Consider the following 21,902-nt stretch of genomic DNA (forward strand, 5'->3'; position numbering starts at 1 on the left):
TCAAGTGCATAATTTTGAACTTTCAGACCGCCTAATTTTATTCGAAAATTGATTTGTATTTTTATATCGTTGAATAAGCAGTTGAAAAGAAAATGAGTTAAGAGACAGGACAAGAAATAGATTGCTTTAATGATTTCTCAGCCTGTATATACGCATGCGGAACTGTTCTTAATAATCTACGATAGTACGTATCTCTTAAGAAATATTATTTCGCATTCAGATGGCGTATAGTTCTGAATGCAAATGAAACGTTTTCATTCTCACCCGTTTTGCGACATTCGCCCTTTTGCTAATTCCACCTATTTTTTTTTTGTTTTGATGCGGTTTGATCTTTGACATTTTGACAGTTTCAGACCAGACCGGAATTTGCGCTCAGATGCATTTTTTTTAAAGCTTTTCGGTTAATAAAGTGTTAAAAAGCAGAAATATCTTTAAAACATCTAGTTTCGTACTGTGGATAATCTACAATAATGAGTCAATCTAATGGTAAATTTAGTGTAATTGCTTATAACGAACTAGGTTCAGTTTTGTGTTTTGTTTAGATCAACCAGCTACATCTAATGCAGCTGACGAAGAGCGTCCAGATACACCGGAGCAGGCTGACTCAGCGCAGCCAAAATCCCCTGCTGATGAGCAACCACCTGTGAAAATGGAAGATGTAATCACCATCGATCCTGAAACGACGGACGTTGATTTAAATCATGGGCGTATCGGCAAAATAGAAAACTTAGAACCCTTGGTGAAATTAGAAAGGAAAGCGTTTATTCATTTTTTTCGAATTCGAACTTAGCAGGTATTGAACGGGTTTCTGTATTTTCTTACAGATTGTACTTACGATGGAATTTAATAAAAAAGATAGAAAATTTGGATCATCTAACAAACCTGCAAGAACTGGAACTATATGATAACCAGATTGAGGAATTGGAGAACCTAGAGAACTTGACCTCACTCGAGTCAGTGTGAACCGAAACGATGCGCCTTGCAAGATGTATAATTTTGTTTTAATTGCAGGATTCTTGATGTCAGTTTTAATCGTTTGCATAAGATTAAAAGTCTGGACCAGTTGACACAACTTCATAAGCTCTATTTGTGCGCCAACAAAATTTCAATTATAGAAAACCTTGATGCGTTAACTAATTTAACTATGCTAGAATTGGGCGACAATCGAATCAGAGTATAAAGTGTAACCACATTCTTGAATTGCTATTAATTCTGAGTTTTTCTTCGCGCAGAAAATTCAAAACCTTGACGTTTTGGTCAACCTAACACATCTTTATTTGGGAAAAAACAAAATCTGCAAAATAGAAAACTTGGACAAATTGGTCAAATTGGAGTGCCTTAGTTTGCAAAGCAATCGGATTGTTAAACTGGAGAATCTGGACAATTTGCGCAATCTCACTGAGCTATACGTTTCGGAAAACGGTATTGAAAAACTGGAGAATCTGGAAAACAACACACTGATTGAAACACTGGATGTGGCTAAAAATCGCATCAAAGTGATAGAGAATGTGGCACATCTGGGAAACCTGGAAGAGTTTTGGGTAAGTGTTGTGTCATTTGTTCTAAAAAAATATTGTTCCATTATATTTTCTCGCTGGTAGCTAAACGATAACAGTGTATCTGATTGGAACTGTGTTAAGGTCTTAACAGATAATAAAAAGTTGGAAACAGTGTACCTCGAGCGGAACCCAATAGCTTCGGATATAGCGTACCGGAACAAGCTCAAACTAGCCGTTCCTTGGCTGAAAAAGATAGATGCAACTTTGTGTCGTTAATTTTACTGTTGCAATAATATACTAATGTTGATAAAAATTGCATATTACGGGATTTTGTTCATCGTCTTTGATGATTACCGATTTGAATAGATTTGAAAATGATAGCATTTAGTGTAATTATGATATTTCGATCACTGTAACCTGTGGCACTAGCGAAATATAACCAGTCTAATTTGGAAAAAATTTAAATTTTGCTCTTTTTGTAACGGAATGTTTTAATTCATTCCGTTTTTTTGTTTAACTAGTAAACGCTTTCTGCGTTAATTTAAGTTTTTTAACTTTAATGAGTACCAACCTGAACTAAATTAGAGCTAATACAGAAAATGGTTATGTTCGTTACAAGAAAAGCTACAACTTCTGAAGATTACATAAATTTTACTGATGACTATTTCTTATGTATTAGTTTTCTAAAATTAAAATTAATAATATACAGCCATTGCATGCCGAAGCACCTCTTTTTCACCAAATAAAACGCTTTGTGATATCAAATGTCTCGGTAATCCCCGCTGCCGTATTGTTTTTGTGATAAACTGCTGTTCTCCGTTTCGATTAAAAAATCATCAAAATGATTCTTGTGAGGTAATAATTCTCGTTTTGGTCTCATGATACCTCTTACGTCGTTCAAACTAATGTCCATCTCGCGGAAAGCATTCAGCAAAATCACTGCTATGATGACAACAAAGAATCCACATAGATCTCCAAGAATGTCTTCCGCTTTCATTCGACCCCACTCTTTGAACAAGATAGCAGAAGCCGTTATAACTAAAGTCGTAAAAATAACATAATAAATAGGGGTCACGATGCTGGTATTGAAAATGTCCAGTGCTTTGTTGAGATAGTTGACTTGGATGCCGACGAATACCACCGTAACTACGATTAAAAAGTATGGCAGCCACATTCCAAAGTCGTTGGACTTTCCAGATAGTGTATCCCTTAAAGCTAATCCGAGCGCTTTGCAAGACATCACCGTTAAACTCCCGATGGCTGAACACAGCAGAATGTATACTATAACATTTTTGTGGCCATACCGGGGACCGCAACAGCAGCCAATAAACAGCGACAATGACAAAATAATCGCTACGTACGTTATAAAAGCAGGATCCTGAAGTTTGTCTAAAAGCAAGTTCAAGTCGTCGATTTCACCTTCTTTTGGTGAGTGAATAACAATTATCATGGAACCGATGATGCACAGGAAACAACCTAGCTTTCCAAGTAGATTCAGTCGTTCTTTGAGAAATTTTGAAGCCAGTACGGCAGTTACAATAACGCTTAGCGCGCCAAGTGGAGTGACAAGCGACGCTGGAGCAAAAGCATACGCCGCAAAGTTAGCTGCTTCTCCTACACCCACTGCAAACAAAAAACTTTTAAGTAATCGATCATTTTCATTAATTACAAACAAAACTAACAGCGTGGAAATTCGTAGTATTAAGATAGCTTTAGCGTTCGGACACTTATGTATGCTGAACTTTATGTGTAAAACGAAATAAAGCATGCATATCTTATCAGTTCGTCGTTCCTCAGCCATTCGATGTATGCTCAGCCGCGGTGAGTCATGGTGTGAGATTATAGTTTTAGTCACTGCACGTGAAGTAATTTTCCGCTTATCTGCCCAAACTAGACCATCTTTATACAAAACGAATGTCCACGCCCACTGCTAATCTGTTTGCCGATGAGACTTACTGCATAGTAAACCGGCCCACCAAATCCAGTCTTTTAGGTAGCCGAATCCTCCGGCACTAGCCCGGACCGAGCCAATGCGAGACAGTCGTATGAGTCCTACTTTTTTAATTATGAAACTGGCCCCGATGAAGAAGCTGCTCGATAAAGCTAGCGATAAACCAATGTAAAAATCTTGCTGCCTGTACAGCTCATCGATGGACTGCTGTGACGACATTACTGTCGATGCAATTATCTTGACACTTTGGTAATTTCAGATGTTCTAAAATTGCACACGTAACATAATAATTTGAAATTGAACACGATTTGTTATAAATCTTCGGTAAACTGGGCAAACTATGATGAACGCCGTACTTTTATCACTTCTTATAGGAGCTTATCGGGCTTCAACTTCAATAACATTATGCATTTTGTGTTTATTTTTTTGACTTTTTTTTCATTCAAATCATTGACATCTATTGTCAAATGAACGCATTAAGCGACGTGTAGCTGGCGCTTCAGTAAAAGTTAAGCCCCAAACACAATGCATACGGATTTTACTATATGTTGCGCACCCCATCGGCAGACAACCATGTTTTCGCAGCCAACATCTCGTGTGTGCGAAAATGAGATAGCATGTCAGCACTGCGTTTCACTCAACTGCCAGCAGTCTGATTTAGGCCCGCTGTCAAATTTTGAGCCCCGGACATGCTGTCGCTGACGTTTACTGCAGCTTGATATAGAGATGTCGAAGGGGTGATGTTGCGGCAATTTGGCAGTTTTTCCATGGGTTTTCTGTCAAATTTCCGCAACGTAGTAAAATCCGTATGCATTGTGTCTGATGGGCCTTTACACAGAAAGGATAAGCGAGCGCTCGCTTATGTCAAACAGCAGAGCGATGTATAAAGATACGGGAGACAGATTTATGCAAAATTCAGTTTGTTTCGCCGGAAATCTGTATCCAGCTTTTTACGACCCATAATGGCGGACGTGTTCGTAATATTTGAACAGCATTTTTGACATTTCCCCAATACATCGCACGTTTTCTTTCCGCGCGTTCACGGTAAAACTAAAGGAATGTGCGGAAAGGAAACATGCGATGTATTGGGGAAATGTCAAAATGTCCGCCATTATGGCTCGTAAAAAGCTGGATGAATATCGGAAATAACCCGGTAATTCTTTGTGTATTACAAAAACAAAGGATAAAGTAATTTTTACAAAGGACTTTATGCATTCACTTGTGCTTCTCGGTCGGTGGTTTCTACAGTAGGTGGAGGAAGAGGCACAATTTGTGTCTAAAAATAGACCAACCCATGTCGCTATGGTTAATAAGGGGGGTTGTGCAGACTTCTTTTGTCCAGCGCCTCTGTGGTTCAAAGGTACACGGGTACCAGTGAGCGACACGCCCTGGCAGGTGTTGTGGGTTCAAATCCGGTTATAATCTCTGATTACAGCTTGGTTCAACCCATGCACCTTCCAGCATTGGACAAAAGATAGGAGTCACAACAACAACTTGTTAAGCATAGCTACCTATTACCCCCCCCCCCCGCTTCCTTTCCACCCTTCCCCTTCATTCCCGAGAAAAAAATCAGAGAGGTTGTGTACAAGACACGACCGCATATATAGGTGACGCAGGACTACGTAATGTAATCATTGTAATCATTCGATTCTTCATGTATACATGCTATATGCAACATATATACATGCTACATGCGTTGTATGTAACGTTTATCAAAGTAGTAACATTGAATACGTTCAATTCTCAAAAGATTGTGAATTTGAAAACAATTTAACAAAATCAAGAACACAAACTATTACATTCCTGCTACCTTACTGAAATTAAAGATTGTTTTTATTATCCATGGTTTCACACGTTGAAGGGATTTTACTAATTCAATCCTATTTATCAACAGCGCATCTTTTCACTACACTTCTAATGAAACGGCAAGCATGCGTATTCATACAGAGCCGTATTATAACCGAACACTACAACTGTAGCACATTTTTCCAACACAGATATCAAACTCGCCGAGGTTTAATCGTCTCGCAGTAAAGAATTTGCGATCTGTTGGGACAACGAACTTGTGTCATTTGTTCTGGCACACTTCCCTAACACAGACATCAGATTGGACTAGGTTTAATAGCGTTCGTAAGAAATCTGTTCGCTCGAGGGGGCTTTGTCACTCTCTCTGGCGTACTTCCCAAGCAAGGACATCAAAATGGTCTAGGTTGAACCGCGGTGTTGAGAAATCTTGTTGAAATGAGGAAACTTTGTCACTTGTTTTGGCTTACTTCCCAAGCACAGATATCAAATTGGTATAGGGTTAGATCATCGTAAAGAATCTTCCAACCAATCACGAAGCGAGAATTCTGGCAAAACATAGGTTTATTATTTTCAATTTTTCAATAGTTCAACATCAAGAATCCATACTTTTCTTCATTTCAGTCAATTCTTAGAAGATTTTCCGATCTATTGGTGTAAGAATATTGAAAATCGATCGGAAAACCGCTGAGTTATTAGCGCTCAAAACCTTTCATTTTTCGTGACGCTCGCATTTTTCGATTTTTTGGAATGACACCCTATCTCAAAACTTGCCGTAAGACGTAGTCCTACGTAAAAAAAAATCCTTCTTCATTACTTTCCCTTACCGTCCCTTCATCAATTGTAGAATCATCGTTTCAAAAAAATGTTAATATATTGTGCATTGCAAGAAATCTTTTCATTCTCGGAAAGTTCATAGCAAGCTGTCAAAATAATTCTGTATTGAGCGAAGCTGACGAATTTTCGTTAATTGAATATCGATATTTTTCACATATCGATACGTATACTCAGCTGAAAGCATAATCAGCAAAATTGCTCGCATCACGTGACGATCTGCATTTTACATTAATTTTAACACTCCGTATAAAGCGGGGTACGCTGCTGAAAAGTAATGGGTAAAAAGATAGGACAAGAAATGCTCAAGAAATCGATTTCGTTTACGATTTCTTAAGCAGTACGCACTTCATAAGAAATATTATTTCACGTTCAGATGGCGCAGTTTTACATGCACGTGAATTAAAACGTCACTTTTCCGTACGGAATAATATCCGGCGCAATTATTACCACAAGAAAAAATGACAGGTGGTTGCTTGCATTGGAGTTGTCAAAATTTCTTCGGTAAATAGCAAGATTTTTTCTTGAGCTGTTTTCTTTTCAGCAGCGTACCCCGCTTAACGTGTTAACATTTACAAAGCTGTTATATGCATGCCGAAATTAACTATTTCGAAAAAAAAAACTATCGAGATTTCGTCCACGAATATCGATACCAGTTATATCGATACATTATCGCCCAATGCTGACCTCGCCAAATATTGAAGGATGTGCTTTTGTCCAGAGCTGCCATACAAATAGATTAATTTCTATTGTTTAGATATTTGCAACCCCTTTCCGTACTTCTTAAATTGTGTTACTATTTACACATATTTTTATACTTATGATATTCAATGAATTTATATAATACATATTTTTGAATGTAAAAGGTTAAAAGACGTTTTTTTATGTATTTTTAGTTGCTAAAGCATCAGTAACAATTGCACATATAAACCAAAAAATATTTGGCCACCTTTCCTTGTTCTCTTTGCGGTGATTGACGATGCGGGTTACCGCCGCAACAGGATGAAAATTTATGTAAATAACCGCAATATGCCTGACCGCATTTCAAGGTCATGACTAAAGTCACGAGTTTGGTCAATTCACTTGTGCTCCTAGTATTTTTATTTTTTCGTGTCGGTCGCACATAGTTAAGGCCCAAACAGACTGCAGCGTTAACGCATCCGTCAGCATCAATTTGACAGTAAACCCATGGAAAAACTGTCAGAATAACGCTGACGGACGCGTTGACGCAGCATTCTGTTTGGGCCTTTAGTGAATGGCATTCTGCCAAACCTGTTCTCTACTTTTCCGAGATAAATAGTGATCCGTTGTGCAGATGGTGTTAAGGTCCAGACACACAATGCACACGGATTTTACTACGTTGAAGAAATTTGACAGAAAACCCGTGCAAAAACTGTCAAACTGCCGACAGTTTGCCCACACTCTTAAATGATTCTACCTGTAAATTGGTCGGATTTAGTTAAAGTTAGGTTGAAACTACTCAAAATGCCCTTAAAGTGTACAAACTCAGATTTTGAGTAGTTTTTCAACCAAAAAATTGGTAGTAGGAACTTAAAATTGCGTTATTTGTTATAGAGAATAATTCAATTATCGGTAGCAAGTAGCCAAAATTGGTTGAAATTTTTACCCAAAGTTTGAGTTTGTACACTTTAAGGGCATTTTGAGTACTTTCAACCTAGCTTTAACTAAATCCGACCTATTTACAGGTAGAATCATTTAAGAGTGCATACAATTTGACAGATAATCTCAAATCTACGCAACCGCTATCATAAAGTACCAATTCTGCAGAGAAAATGGCATTTTTAGGTTACGTAATTTTTGAACCGGACCGAACATAAAATACCCAATTTCTGGCATCCCTGCTGCCGGCTGTCATTTCCACTTTACCTTCTGAATCTGAGAATTTTACCTATTTGCAAGTGCAGTAACTTTTTCCATCATATAAAAAGCTTAATCGTAGCAGATAAAACAAAAGATATTCCAATATTCACTACTTTAACATTAGACAACGTGCTGCAAACAATGTCGGATATTCAAACGCTAGTGGACATGGGCTTTCCCAAGGATAAGGCGTGAGTATTTTTGAAACTATGTGTTAAACACTGCTTAAATCTATGTTTTTTTTTGCACAGAGAAAGGGCCTTGCAGGTCACCGGCAATAAAGGTGTAGAAGCGGCTATGGAGTGGTTACTGGCACATGCTGACGAGGATATACCCTCGAGCAGCGGATCTTCTGATGCAGTAACGTTGCAATCGTCATCCGAGCAACCTAGTACTGCTTCAACAACTGAAACAGCTGAAACCGTCGCAGCCGATGCGTCCCCTCAAATGGCGAAGTCTCTCAAATGTGACGAATGTGGAAAATTGTTCAAGTCACAGGATGAAGTTGAGTTCCATGCTGCAAAGACTCAACACAGTAGCTTCTCGGAATCTACTGAGGAGAAAAAACCGCTGACCGAGGAGGAAAAGAAAGCACAGTTAGCTTTGCTAGAGGAAAAGATGAAACGGAAGCGACAGGAGCGGGAGGAAAATGAAAAAAAGGAAGCGTTGGAACGAGAGCGATTACGGATCAAATCCGGTAAGGATATGTTGGAAGCTCGTCGTAAACTTGAAGAGCAAGAGATGAAAAAAGTAATGGATCAAAGGCGCCGAGAAAAGATGGAAGAAAAAGAGGCACGCGAGCGTGTTAAAGCACAGATTGAAGCAGACAAGGCAGCTCGAAGAGCCAAACAATCCGGGTAAGCAAGCGTATTAAATTGCTTGAATTGAAATGCTAAATTAAGTTTAATTCCATTCCAGAGAGCAAATCAGTCCACCGATGCCTACAAGTACGGTATCATCCTCAGTGGAATCTACAGTAACTAAGCCGGTAACACCTAAATCTTACACTAATACACGCATTCAGATTCGCATGTTAGATGGAAGCGCCCTGGTCGAAACCTTCGACGCTAAGGAACAATTAGCTGCCGTTAGGCTATTCGTTCAGCTCAAGCTCGGTGCAAATCCGGCACCGTTTGGTTTTATGACTAATTTCCCGAAAAAAGTTTTCGGCTCGGAAGATTATGAAGTTCCACTTGACAAACTGGGTCTAGTACCGTCGGCGGTACTAATCGTAACTAAAACGCCATGAGCTTATTAGAACGTGCGGATTGAGATCTCGCATAACGTGCGGTACTATTGGTATGTATGTTTAAGGACATTTTTCGGATTAAATAAAATATTGAAAAGGGTAAGTTTTCGGATATTTATTAATTTTCTTCAAAAAGTAACATTTGTATGTCAGTCGAAAGAAAGCATTTAATTTTGTCTTTTAGTGGCACCGCAACATATCAGATAAACAGACGAACTGTTTTCTTTGCTTGAAAAAATAATCTATTTTATGAATTGCTTCAGTAGGAGGCAAATGACGAGGGCAAATTAAGTACACTGTTTTCTGCTTTGTGTGGCAACCAATGTCTGCTTATCTGATGCGCCCGCTTAGTGGATGCTGTTTTGATTACGCTTGTGTATAATCAAAGACAAACAGACACAACACAGACAAGAAATGCAACGACGTCTTGACTGGTTGCGATATCTGTATCACGCTTTTTATCACTTATCATCATAGATTGAACGCCAATCGTGCACTTTACTTCTAAAAATTTACTATTTACATTCTCTTAAAGTTCAAAACCCTTTGGGCGGAGTTTCTGCCCTTATTTTATGACGATTTTGTAACTTCAGCTGTAGAGCGCATAAAAGAAATTCGAAATTGTTCTTTGAATCGAAATGGGTGCATTTCGTAGAATTCTACAGTTGTACATAATGTGATGCGTTGCTTTAGATATTGCGTTTACGTAAAACTAAGAATTCTGTGAATCTTCACTTATTCTTAAGCTAGATTTTCTATGAAGCTGAATAACTTATATAAATTCGGGCAGAAAATTGTAAATATTGAAGTTTTTTTAAGAAAAGATTACAAAAAGAACCGTCTGAGTTTTTAGCGAAACCTAGAAAATGCACGCAAATATACCAGACAAATTTTTGCTGCACGAGAAAATTTTAATGTGGAAAATAAATCACTTTAGAAAAACAGAAGAGTTTGATCAAACGTGTAATAATGTGGACGTTCACGACATTGGTTAGTAATTAATTCTAAGCAAAGAGTTACAACAAAGGTAAATAATTATAAAGAGTTCCTAGGTCAGATTATCACCTTAAGAACGTTTTAGAAAGTTCAAATTGTCGTCCACTTCAACAGTTGAATCAACTTATATACATTCACCAGCAGTCTCATGGTTCTGTTCTCATCAGATTTTTTACGATTATATTCCTCTAGAAACTTTCGATGCAGATCATATGGGGACATGTGCGTTTTGTCAAACCTGGACAGTGGCACGGTTCCTGGGTACACGATTTCTTTGTTCATGTTGCAATTGGTGATAATTGTTTCGCTAGGATAATTGATTGTAACTTCTTCAAATCGGATTCCATCACAATCGGTCAGTTCGAGGTTCTTGTCGAAGCAAATGCGAATTTCATTCAAAAATTGAAGCTTTGTCTCCTTATCGTGAAAACATTCTATGGCAACGTTTTTCTGCAATTTATCCATCAAAACTTTGTGGATATCGATGACGGTGAAGTTCATGCCCGGTGTAATTCCACCCTCGGTCAAGATATCGGCCATGGAATGCTGTTGAAGCCAAGAGAGACCCTGACCGAAATATTTGTTTTCATTGTTCAACTGATTCAGTACAGCTGCAGCACAAGTTCCATGCTTAAGCCATTCATGGCGCCAAAGGGAGTCATAGGGTTTATTTTTCTCCACGTTAGTCCAAAACTGTTCCAGCTGCTGTTCTATTGATTCTAGTTCCGTTACATTGAATAGGGCCGTTTTGTTGCAAAAGCTCGGGCCGATGGTGCCCTTCTTGGTAGGCCAGATGCCGTGGATGGTCCAGACATTTTTCGGTGAAGGTAAACCGCATATGTTACTTGCACTCTTCTCACGCCATTCGTAGCACGCCGTAATAGGCCACCGCTGGGTGAAGATTAGTAGATCGAACTCTGTGTCTTCCTCTACAGCTTCATTTTCCATCACCTCATCGGAAGACGATTCGGAAGAATATATTTCTTCGGATGAACTAAAATCAAACGGAAAGATGGGATTGGATGGATTACTTTTCGAAATTTTCAAATTAAATTTTTTTTTAAACAAATGAACAACCTATCTCAAACGCTAACGAGCTGAAAATCAATTAACGCTGAATTTCAGCTGTTCATCATCTTTGCATCATGGTTTTTCTTATGAAACAAATGAAATTGGGTTGCACATTAGAACCAAAAATTGTTAAACATTGTTATTGTATGCATGCATTGTTAAATAATGTTATGTATGCATTTAACTTGTGTATTACGCAACGTTTTTGAAATAATATGCCGCTTTCTGAAACATAGCGATTCAAGCGTAATACTAAATGGCAGCAAATTCTGCCGGGTTAGAAGGAGGACCGATCTTTCCAATTTATTTGTAGAGTAGTATTTCTAAACCCTTGCTATAAATCAAAGAAGCTAGCAAAATACTACTCCAATTTTACTACACTTAAGCATATATTTATTCATCGCCTGTATAAGAAGGCATTCGAAATGTAATCTGATCTTCTACATTGTGTTAGCAAAACAAAATCTGTGTGCTACATTCCGTTATCGAAACTTGAGTTTCTGTTGTTTTTTATTGACAAACTTCGCTGCTAAGGCTAGAGTACAAAATAATCGTGGGACCCGTTGGCATGAGGCACAACACAGGTACCAAAATCCAGTTGTCATATTTTTGAATCTCGACTGGAAGCAAGTGTTAGTCAATAGGATCATAGCGCTACTAGTGCTGCACTAGTTTCACGATCACCCTGTACTGTAACAGTTGGTTGCGAATTCTGTCGCATAAATATTGAAGGTCCACTTTCAAAAAATGGAAGATGTAGTACCACCATGAAGCACGAGCTGATTATTTACGAATGTAAGAGACTTGAAGTTACCATTTCCTTCAAGACATCAAGTTGGATAATATATTTTATAATCATATATTAACACATTTACTTTACAGAAATTTGAAAACATTCAATTGAAATCAATTTGTACGCTACGTCATTATATATCTACTTGTTTATCGAGAAAAAAACTGCAAATGAATTAGAATTTTGGCTTAAAAAGGATGGTGTATGTCGAACTTATCCTGATCGCCAATGTCACCGTATGTAATCAATTGACATTTTCTACTTACTCTTCCGCCAGGACGACGCTACTGTGCAGGTAGATCACCGAGAGAAGTATAACCAGATATTTCAATTTCATCATTTAGGTTTTTAGGTCTGTTTTCGTTCGGAGAGTAAAAACTTTCACCTACACATTAGCCAGACTGTTATTGTCTTTCGTTCTAAGTAGGGGATATTCGTTCGGTGCACTTTTATAATTGACTTTACTTTAACATCGGCTAGAACCTACTGCTAGCGGTGAATTAGAGAAACACAATTAGATCACTTGCTTTTTTTCAGCAGCACAATGGAAATTCTGCGACTGAAGTACATCTAATCAAAATATTGAATGAAAAATATGCGTCGTTGTCAAACCAGGGGTGACAGCTAACGTCAAGCAATTGAGGGATAGGAAAGAGGGTTCCTTTTATAGCAACCTTTATAGCTAGATTTGTATTTGATGTTTTATTTGGTTGAACAAAAACAAATTTGCATAGTTTGTTTTCTAAAATTTATCTACACCTAATCTAAATTATCATTTGGAAAGTTTTTTTTTTTAAATTTTTAACAAGTAGGATTACATTGAACATGTTGGACGCGTGGAAGATATGTGTTTCTTATTCGGAATGAAAACACATCCAATTTTGATCAATTTTCTTTTACACAGCAAATATTCCGAAACACACCCCGATCTTTAAACATGCGTAAATTTTAATCAAAAATCATGAAAAGACATATTTAAGACCTGCTTGATATATTTTGGTCATATCTTTTAAATAGATTATTTCTTGAAATGCTTTTAATTCATTTTGTTGACAGTATACCACGATGAAAATTGACTGGTTACATCGAAGGATTCAGTCGGTCGGCAAGCAACTGGAATTCGTAAAATTTTTGAGTACTGAATTTTAAATACTTATTATTTTTCAAAATATTCTGCACGTTTAGTTCGAGAGTCACATCTCATTTATAGAAAGGAATCTATGTGCCATTTCATGGTTTGATATAGAACTAAATGTAGTAAATTTTAATTCTACAGTAAGATTATAGCAAAAAAGATTGTTCTTCAACACGAATAATTGAAGTGAGATAAATATACCGTTGTACCACTAAAGCAATCAAAGTCTCTAAACTGTTTAATGCAGTTATTTATGTATTTACTGATTCATAGGTATATCTTACACTGCTGTCTCCTGAATAAAATATTTTATAATTTGACTGAAACTCTCTAGATCAGCAATCTTTGTTGGTCACTATTAAACGATACTTACTTCTTACCTACTTACTTACTTCTAGCAGCATAGAGCCGTGGTGGGTGCAGCAGTATCAAAAGCTTGTCTCAAGAGGTTTCCAGTAAGTCGTAGAAGTAGTCGTAGTCGTAGAATTTATAGGCATTGTGGTATAGAAGGTAATGAAAGAGCAGACGAGTTAGCCAGATCTGGATCTGCAATGGAATTTATACGTCCCGAACCTTTCTGTGGGGTATCCAATAGTACGTGCAAGATGGAACTGAAAAAATGGGAAGAGAATCAGGTCATATTGAACTGGAATAATACTCTATCAGCCTGTCAAGCAAAACGGTTTATTAAGCCAAATGCCTCAATCACGCAAAAGCTATTGAATCTTTCAAAAAAAAAAAAAGATTTGAGTACTTTTAACGGAGTGGTTACTGGTCATTGTCTAAGCAAATATCATCTGAAGGTAATAGGAAAGCTTAATGATGATAGATGTCGTTTCTGCAATCTAGAGTGTGAAAGTGCTCATCATATACTGTGCGAATGCACGGCATTATTCAATAAAAGGCGCAAATTTCTCGATAAAGGACTGTTGAAGCCGTCGAAAATATGGGCTAGTTCTCCTCAGAAAGTAGTACAATTTATTCTCAACATATTACCGTGTTGGGATGATGCCTTCAATTAAAATAACAATTACTAAACAACATAGTAGCTGTTCATAAGTAAAGGCATACAGCAAAAGAGGACACACCACAATAGATCAAAGAACTGGTCGCAGTGGTCCAAGGTCCCCAACAAGGAAAAAAAAGTCGTAGAAGTGCGTAGTAATCAGAGATTACTTTTGTAATCATCAACGAATCAATTAGGTAATCAATGGTAATCAGTAGAGTAATCAATGATAATCTTAAGTAATCATTGGTAATCATGATTAATTTAGGTAATCCCAAGAGATTGATTACTGGTAATCAGAGGTAATCAGTAAAGTAATCAAAAATAACTTTTTTCAAAGGTGCGTAGTAATCATTGCTGTTGGAAACCCCTTGGTTTGTCTCCACTGTGCTCGGTCATGTGCTACTCGATATAGGGTATGGGAGGGTATTTTTAACAGGTTTCTAAATTCAGCCTATTTGCCTTTTCTTTCGCCAATAAAAATACTTTTCCGACATACAATTTTAATATGTTATAACTATTTTTTCAAGACTGTAAGTAATCTACTATTTTTTATTCAAAGAACGTCAAAACCACCTGTTCTTCCACTAGAGCTAGGCCATAGGCCGAAAAAATAGATGCCATCGCTTAATGGGCTGAAAATACCCTCCCGTGCCCTATATTCGTGGAGCATCTCGACACTTGCAAGTCGGTTTAAACCTGGTTGAGCAATCTAGCACATTTGGTCCCTCTATTCCTGTTGCCTGTGGAGTTCTTGAAGAGTACTGATTTCACTGTACAGTCGGCCGGCATCCTTGTGCCGTGGCCGGCCCACCCACCGTAGCCTTCCGACTTTCGACAGGTATACGATGGGAATCCCTCCAAGTAGTACCTGCCGCTCGTGCTTGCCTTCGCCACTCTCCGCTTTTCGTTTGTACCTCACCTTAAATAGTGCGCAAAACCTTTCTTTCACATACGACAAGTGGCACGTGGGTCTTCCGTAAGCAAAGTTACAGTTTCAAGTCCGATAAGGACTACCGGTCGGCTTAGCGTTTTGTACATCGTCAGCTTTGTACGGCGGGGTATGCTTCTTGATCGAATCCGCTTGCGGAGAGAAGCAGGCCCGACTTCCAGCTTAAACGTGTCGTTACATCTCCTTACTCGTATTATTGTCGGCGGTGACTAGAGATTCCAAGAGATCCTTATACTGCGAAGCGAAGGACGTAACACGGTAGATTTTATTTCTTTGCTCTATTTCCATTTTCCTTTGGTTCGGTATTAATTGAATCGAATTGAATAATGTGAATGTGAATAATGTCCAGAACTCGGGATCCGTGCTACTACGGATCAAATTTTTGCTCTCCGACAAATCCTCCTGTCGGGAGTACAACGTGCCCACGCATCATATTTTCGTGGATTTCAGGGCAGCATACGATACAGTTCAACAAGAACAGCTATGGCAGATAATGCACGAGTACGATTTTGCGGGCAGACTGACGCGGCTGCTCATAGCTACTCTTCAGCGAGTGATGTGCCACGTGCGTGTTTCGAGGACACTCTCGAGTCTTTTCGAATCGCGTAGAGGGTTGCGGCAAGGGGATGGGCTGTTCTGTATGTTATTCAATGTCGCTATTGAAGGTGTGACCTGGAGAGCGGGCATCGAAACGAGAGGCGATTCTTCAGCAAGAGTAGCCAACTCCTAGCCTTCGCAGATGACCTCGACATCATTACTAGAAACCTTGGGACGGCGGAGGTAATTACGCCAGACTCAAACCGGAGGCAAGGGGGATAGGGTTACAAATCAAGGCGTCGAAAACCAAATATATGCTAGGAAGAGGCTGCAGAGAAAGCAACTTTTGTCTCGCACGGACAGTGAATATTGACGGCGATGAACTGATGTGGTTGTTGAGTTCGTATATTTGGGATCTCTGGTCACCGCCGACAATAATACGAAAAGGCAGATCCAACGACGCATTCAAGCTGGAAATCGAGCCTTTTTTCCCTCCGCAAGAGGCTGCGATCTAGGAGCTTACGCCGCCGCATAAAGCTGACGATGTACAAAACGCTAATCAGACCGGTAGTCCTCTACGGACTTGCGACAGTAACTTTGCTTACGGACATACATGCACTAGCCGTATTTGAACGAAAGGTGTTGCGGACTATTTTTGGCGGACTACAAACAGAAAGCGAAGAGTGGCGGAGGTGTATAAATCACGGCATTGCTTGAAGAGATTTTCATCGTACACCTGGCGAAAGTTGGGAGACTACGGTGGACCGGCCACGCGGTAAGGACGCTAGCCGATCGTGCAGTAAAATCCGTTCTCTTCAAAAACCCCACCGGCACCAGGAATAGAGGGGCCCAATGTGCTATATGGCTCGACCAGTATACGTATAACCTCGGCTAATCCACAACGTTTGGCATAGGGTTGCCAAATGGCCGGTTTTTGGTTGACCCGACCGGTTTTTCACTTGCAAAAAGGCCGGTTTTCCGACATATGATGATCTTAGTATCAAGTATCAAAGCAAATCATGTGCTCCATCTTGGTGTCGGCGATCAGCCGGTTTTTCTTTTTTGGCCACGAAATATTTGGTGTAGTTTCTCCGATTGAGGCTTGTCAAAAAAGTTACTATAGGTCGCAGCTGGATGACGTTGAGAGGGTTGACGGTCTTCGGTACAACGTTTATCTTCAGTTAGCTCATTTCCTCCAGTGATCTCTTGGTGTAATGGTATAATAGTATAATGGCTCTTGGTGACTTCCTGATGAAGGCGGCCGGCATTAACCAGCAGGCCCTCTGTACTGTATATATCCCCTTTCATCGTAAGCCCCGAAGAAGCACTACAGCGACTAGGACCTTTCCTTCTTGCTGATCGTTAGCCACAGAGAGTGCTTCTTTGGGAACGTAGAATGCCAAAAAGTGTTTCGTGCCGCTGAGATTTTCGAGATAATTGCAAGACACGTTTTTCTCAGGTCGGCCTGAATGAATGGTCGCGCGATATTTCGGATTTCCACTACCTATTTCGGGCTGGTCACGTAACCAAATCAGTTAGAACACCGAAAGTTTGGCATCGTGGCACTGGAGGATCCGTGGCGGCAATGGCGGACGCGTTAATGCGGCATTCTGTTTGACTTGGCCCTTAACGCTCGCTCTCTGCTTCTAACGATCGCGACCGACCGTTTTTGCTGTCCGTGTTGGCGTGCGCACATAAGTTCAGTCCATAGTAGTTTACCCTTTTTTGCACGTTTTATATTTGGTTAAATTGGAATTACATTTGAATGAAACGTCCAATTTTCTATATCTTAGTTTTGTTTGATTAATCTAAACAGTGCTTTTCAAATGACCATAAATTGCACCCTGATTTTCATTAAAAGGAACTTTTTTCGGCTCACAAACGAACACTGATAACAAAGTATTTACAAGCTGCAGGCGTTTTACAGAAAATGTCGCCCGTGACCAGAAAACTTATTTCCGCCATTTGTAGGTCGTCTGCAACGGCGAAAAATTCAACTTTTCCCTCGTTGCCTGTGTTATTGTGGTATTAACTGGGCAAGAAAATATAATAAACTCTTCAACCGTTGTGTTGCCCTTAAAAGGACCGACCGTTTGATTGTCATAACTCCAGCTTGCAATAAACTTGCACTAACGCACTTAACGTAATTCTCTTTTCGGCAAATTGGTACCGTACCGATAACCGCAAACCAGGCACTGCTTGTTGCAACGGACCAACCGGAAAGCCTCAGCAGCTATGTGATCGACGAAGCTGTTCGTGTATGGTCATGAGTCACGATGAAATACCAGTCCAGGTGGCCAGCTGCAAGTGACGTGTGATAATTCTGATCGTTTTGTTGTCGCGAGCAGCATATTTCCTGCCAATTCCAGAACTGGCAGACCGGGAACTGCTGACGTGCACGACTCGAGCGTGACTTTCGCTCGCCCTTGTTGCTTCCTCCTTTGTTGCGTCCAGACATGCTAGTAAAATGTTGGCAGTACAGTAGCTCAGCTAGCGTTTGAATAATGGTGTTCGCCGGATTACCTCTTGTTATATACCAGAGCAAGCGACAAGAATCGGTCACGCCTATTTTTCATGGTCCATCATTCCATCAAGTACGTTGAACAAACTGGAGCATTTCAATTTCAGTCCGAACAAAAGAGCAAAGTTGCCAGTGAGCCGTTCACCTTTTCTGCCAAAGAAAAATTAAGCTACGTATTACTGTGGCATTGGTGACGGATGGATTTGTGTTGCTAACAAAAGCCGAGGGAAAGCCCTAAGTTGCAAGTTTCCTAAGTTTCATCAATTGCCGAAAACCGTTCTTTTAAGAACGAACAAATCCTTATGTGAAGATGCAAAAGATGTCACTAAAATTGCTAATACTAATACTAATGCTGCTTACATGAAGATATAAAACATTGTTGTTCTCCGCTGATCACAATAAAGTTTATTGGGCCAGCAGTATTTATTAACCTTTACGTCCCCGACATAAAAAATTAAGGTACTTTCAGTTACACTTGTGGCTCTATCTCCACTGATTTTCAATCGATTTTTATGCAACTAGTCTTAAAAGAACCACATTAGATTGGCCTTTAATAAAAAAATATGCTAATAAATTATGGTTCCATTTTCCCGGAGATATTCCAGATCGCGGCGGGATTTTTTTTGACGTCATAAGTAGCAGATGAAATAAAACTAGAAATCTGCTTAATTGACTGCGCAAAAGTTATCCCTTTTATTTGTAGTCACTAATAATAACTTTTACACTATCTTGTAGAGCGCTGTGTGCTTAGTGCAAAAAGTGAAGTTAAATGCTACTTATGACGTCAAAAAAAATCCCACCGCGATCTGGAATATCTCCGGGAAAATGGAACCATAATTTATCAGCATATTTTTTTTATTAAAGGCCAATCTAATGTGGTTCTTTTAAGACTAGTTGCAAAAAATCGATTGAAAATAGATAGAGAGCCAAGGAGATAGAGCCAAAAGTGTACCTGAAAGTATCTTCATTTTTGATGTCGGGGACGTAAAGGTTAAAACAAAATATTGGGTTTAGTTTTAATGCGTTTTCCTACGCATTTGTTGCGGTGAATTAATGTTTAATTTGGTATTAACTTGGTTTTAACTGCTATCACTTATTCACGGCAGACAATTTTTCAATGTGACCATTATTGAAATTAAACTAACTGCGGCACCGCTGGTGTTGCCGTTGGTGGTACAGCACAATAAGGAATTATCGTGTGAAACTCGGACCCAGTATTTCCTCGATGTTTTCCAATAAATCTGGAGTGCCTCAAGGCAGCAACATGGGGCCTTTGCTTTTTCTACTGTTCTTCAACGATGTGGCGTTACTACTGGATTCCGACAGCAAGTTAGTATACGCCGATGATTTGAAACTATACGCGGTGATTTGTGATGCAGACGACTGCCGTCGATTACAAGGTTTACTGAATGTATTTTCCGACTGGAAAACTAATCAGTGGTGAAATTGATTCTCCGAAACTGTTGTCCTTGCTGAATTTCCGGGTATCACAACGACTATTACGATCGACGGGCCTACTACAAACTCCATTTCATCGAACGGCATTTGGATATAACGAACCAATCACGGAATGCATTCGGACTTTTTCAAAAGTGGAGGAACTATTTGAGTTCGGCGAACCATCGCACGTGTTTGCACAAAAATGTAAGTATTGAAATTGAAGTTTCTATTCATTAAGACAATTTTTATGTCAGATTAAATATCCCAATAAATGTAAATGTAAATGAAAATCAAGGCATATAGCAATCAAGGAAAACTGGTAAGATTTCATTTAACTTTCTCTTGTAACTTTGTTATAGTAGAATTAAATTGAATTATCCATCGACTTTCTCGTTCATTTCTGAATTGTATCAAGACTTGTTCGATAATAATTGGAAATTATGCCAACCAATCGCAAAGCGACAATTTCTAGTCCGACCGATCTAGAGTTATTGTCAATTTTTCAATGACGCGCAATGAAAATTGTTTGAATTATAAGCCGAAGCGTGAAAACGCGTTACCACTTTGATGACGTCATTTCCAACAACCAATCGCGTAGCGAGAATTCTGGTTTAACATAGGTTCTTTCTTTTCAATTTTTCAATAGTTCAACATCAAGAATCCATACTTTTCCTCATTTGAGTCAATTCTTAGAAGATTTTCCGATCGATTGGTGTAAGAATATTGAAAATCGATCGGGAAACCGCTAAGCTATTAACGTTCAAATCCTGACCATTTTTCGAGAAAGATTTTTTGGAATGACACCCAATCCCAAACCTTGCTGTAAGACGTAGTCCTACGTTATAAATTTTACGTTTAACAACATGTAAATTGATTGGAGGGATATAAGGTCTAGCAATTGAAAAGGGATCAAGTCCAAAATGTAAAAAAAAACCGAGTAAAAGTTATTCCTTGCTGGACAGCATAGGAAAATGAACTTACACTCGGTCTCGGCCTGGATATTTTAATTTTACAAGATCGTGATAGTTAGCTTTCTATGCTACAGTTTGAGGTATAACATAGCAATATCGCGTACTTTGGCCACCGGAAGCTTGTTGCGGTCTTTATGTAAGCTTCATGTAGGCATCCTAAAAAAAATACCGCAAGGGTCATAAATTTTACTAATGGCATTCAAACAACGTTGATACTTTATCGCTTGTCGGTATTAAAAAAAGTTATCACTCGATTAGAATTCTATTGATTATGCACTACTATACTGCGGTTCCTGATTAACATCACCTGTCATCTCTGAATTAAGTGCAAATTATCTCTTTGTGGTATCAAAGAAGTCCCTGTATCCGTTGACGAAAGCAGCTTGCTGCTGCTGCTGCTGCTGCTGCTGCAGTCTTGCTGGATCTGTCGTAACTCTCCGTCGCACATCAACCATCAGCAACTCGTGCTCTTGGCATCGGCGTTAGCGTCAGGCGAAGATGCAGAGCCTGAGCCTGCAGGATTCGATGAGTGTCGGTTTTTATCATCATCACTAACTGGTCAGCGGAGTAGCAGCCTGAGACGGTTACGCTGCGCTGACCGGAAGGACGGGGAAAATGTTTCACTTTACACTTATGCAAATCACATCACCACTTGTAAATGCGACGACCAGTTGACCATTCAATCTATACACGTACGACGTACGTATATGTTTATGATGGCCGCTTGCCTGCTTGCTTGCTGACCGTTGTCCACCCAGCTACGGCCTGGAGGAATCACGTCGAGGAAGGCTGCCTCACGGACATTGACCGAATAGCTCAAGTCGAGTGCGGCTTCGCTACAGATATGGTAACCAGTTTTTGCGTTGTTCCGCTGTGTCGGTTGCGTCGCTGGGGTATGTTTGCGTTTTTCTCCTTGCGGTAAAGGTCTATATTTGAACTTGCATGTTTGTCCTTTTGATCGACTGTTTCTAATTATATATATGATCTTACAAATTTATTCGTTTTTAAAATATTACAATGATTGATCGTCCATGGGCTTACGATACTTTAAGGCTGCCCAAATGTGTTCTGAATATTATTCTTTTATTTTTCAACTAACATTTCGGTAACTTTCAACAGTGAGACACGGAAGTATTGTTTGAAAAGGTATAGTTCTAAGTTTCCCTGTTGATTACCGATGTGTATCAATTTGATTTGATTTCACTTGAATAGCTTGGTTCATTTGTGACTTTTTTTCCTGTATGGAGTCATCACTGCGACCAG

The 21,902-nt window shown here is 39.2% G+C and overlaps 4 protein-coding genes across 4 annotated transcripts; 2 read left to right on the forward strand and 2 right to left on the reverse strand.

Annotated features, from left to right (window-relative positions):
* The first annotated feature begins 119 nt into the window (after window positions 1-119).
* LOC128741522 (protein phosphatase 1 regulatory subunit 7) lies at window positions 120-2,266 on the forward strand. The gene is made up of 7 exons (XM_053837397.1): window positions 120-184; window positions 348-486; window positions 543-759; window positions 825-953; window positions 1,012-1,174; window positions 1,233-1,541; window positions 1,602-2,266. The coding sequence occupies exons 2-7, from the start codon at window positions 471-473 to the stop codon at window positions 1,773-1,775; spliced, it is 1,008 nt and encodes a 335-aa protein (XP_053693372.1). The 5' UTR covers window positions 120-184; window positions 348-470; the 3' UTR covers window positions 1,776-2,266.
* LOC128741521 (magnesium transporter NIPA2) lies at window positions 2,099-3,827 on the reverse strand. Its single transcript, XM_053837396.1, has 2 exons — window positions 3,456-3,827; window positions 2,099-3,122 (listed from the first exon to the last, which is right to left on the reverse strand). The coding sequence occupies exons 1-2, from the start codon at window positions 3,667-3,669 to the stop codon at window positions 2,260-2,262; spliced, it is 1,077 nt and encodes a 358-aa protein (XP_053693371.1). The 5' UTR covers window positions 3,670-3,827; the 3' UTR covers window positions 2,099-2,259.
* Window positions 3,828-8,002: 4,175 nt separating this feature from the next.
* LOC128740065 (UBX domain-containing protein 1-A) lies at window positions 8,003-9,336 on the forward strand. The gene is made up of 3 exons (XM_053835574.1): window positions 8,003-8,159; window positions 8,220-8,825; window positions 8,887-9,336. The coding sequence occupies exons 1-3, from the start codon at window positions 8,110-8,112 to the stop codon at window positions 9,215-9,217; spliced, it is 987 nt and encodes a 328-aa protein (XP_053691549.1). The 5' UTR covers window positions 8,003-8,109; the 3' UTR covers window positions 9,218-9,336.
* LOC128740066 (ribonuclease Oy) lies at window positions 9,323-12,638 on the reverse strand. The gene is made up of 2 exons (XM_053835575.1): window positions 12,344-12,638; window positions 9,323-11,207 (listed from the first exon to the last, which is right to left on the reverse strand). Exons 1-2 carry the CDS (start codon window positions 12,415-12,417, stop codon window positions 10,304-10,306), a joined length of 978 nt encoding a protein of 325 aa, XP_053691550.1. The 5' UTR covers window positions 12,418-12,638; the 3' UTR covers window positions 9,323-10,303.
* Between the last annotated feature and the right edge of the window lie 9,264 nt (window positions 12,639-21,902).

Source organism: Sabethes cyaneus, chromosome 3 (assembly GCF_943734655.1).
Source record: "Sabethes cyaneus chromosome 3, idSabCyanKW18_F2, whole genome shotgun sequence".
Classification (NCBI taxonomy): Eukaryota; Metazoa; Arthropoda; class Insecta; order Diptera; family Culicidae; genus Sabethes; species Sabethes cyaneus.

Coding starts and splice junctions, on each gene's coding strand:
- LOC128740066 (XM_053835575.1), bottom strand. CDS start 12,417: ATGATGAAATTGAAATATCTGGTTATACTTCTCTCGGTGATCTACCTG. Junction 11,208..12,343: donor AGCGTCGTCCTGGCGGAAGA/GTAAGTAGAAAA, acceptor GTTTGATTTTAG/TTCATCCGAAGAAATATATT.
- LOC128741521 (XM_053837396.1), bottom strand. CDS start 3,669: ATGTCGTCACAGCAGTCCATCGATGAGCTGTACAGGCAGCAAGATTTT. Junction 3,123..3,455: donor GTGGGCCGGTTTACTATGCA/GTAAGTCTCATC, acceptor TTTTGTTTGCAG/TGGGTGTAGGAGAAGCAGCT.
- LOC128740065 (XM_053835574.1), top strand. CDS start 8,110: ATGTCGGATATTCAAACGCTAGTGGACATGGGCTTTCCCAAGGATAAG. Junction 8,160..8,219: donor GGCTTTCCCAAGGATAAGGC/GTGAGTATTTTT, acceptor TTTTTTGCACAG/AGAAAGGGCCTTGCAGGTCA. Junction 8,826..8,886: donor CGAAGAGCCAAACAATCCGG/GTAAGCAAGCGT, acceptor ATTCCATTCCAG/AGAGCAAATCAGTCCACCGA.
- LOC128741522 (XM_053837397.1), top strand. Junction 760..824: donor GTGAAATTAGAAAGGAAAGC/GTTTATTCATTT, acceptor ATTTTCTTACAG/ATTGTACTTACGATGGAATT. Junction 954..1,011: donor GAGAACTTGACCTCACTCGA/GTCAGTGTGAAC, acceptor TTTTAATTGCAG/GATTCTTGATGTCAGTTTTA.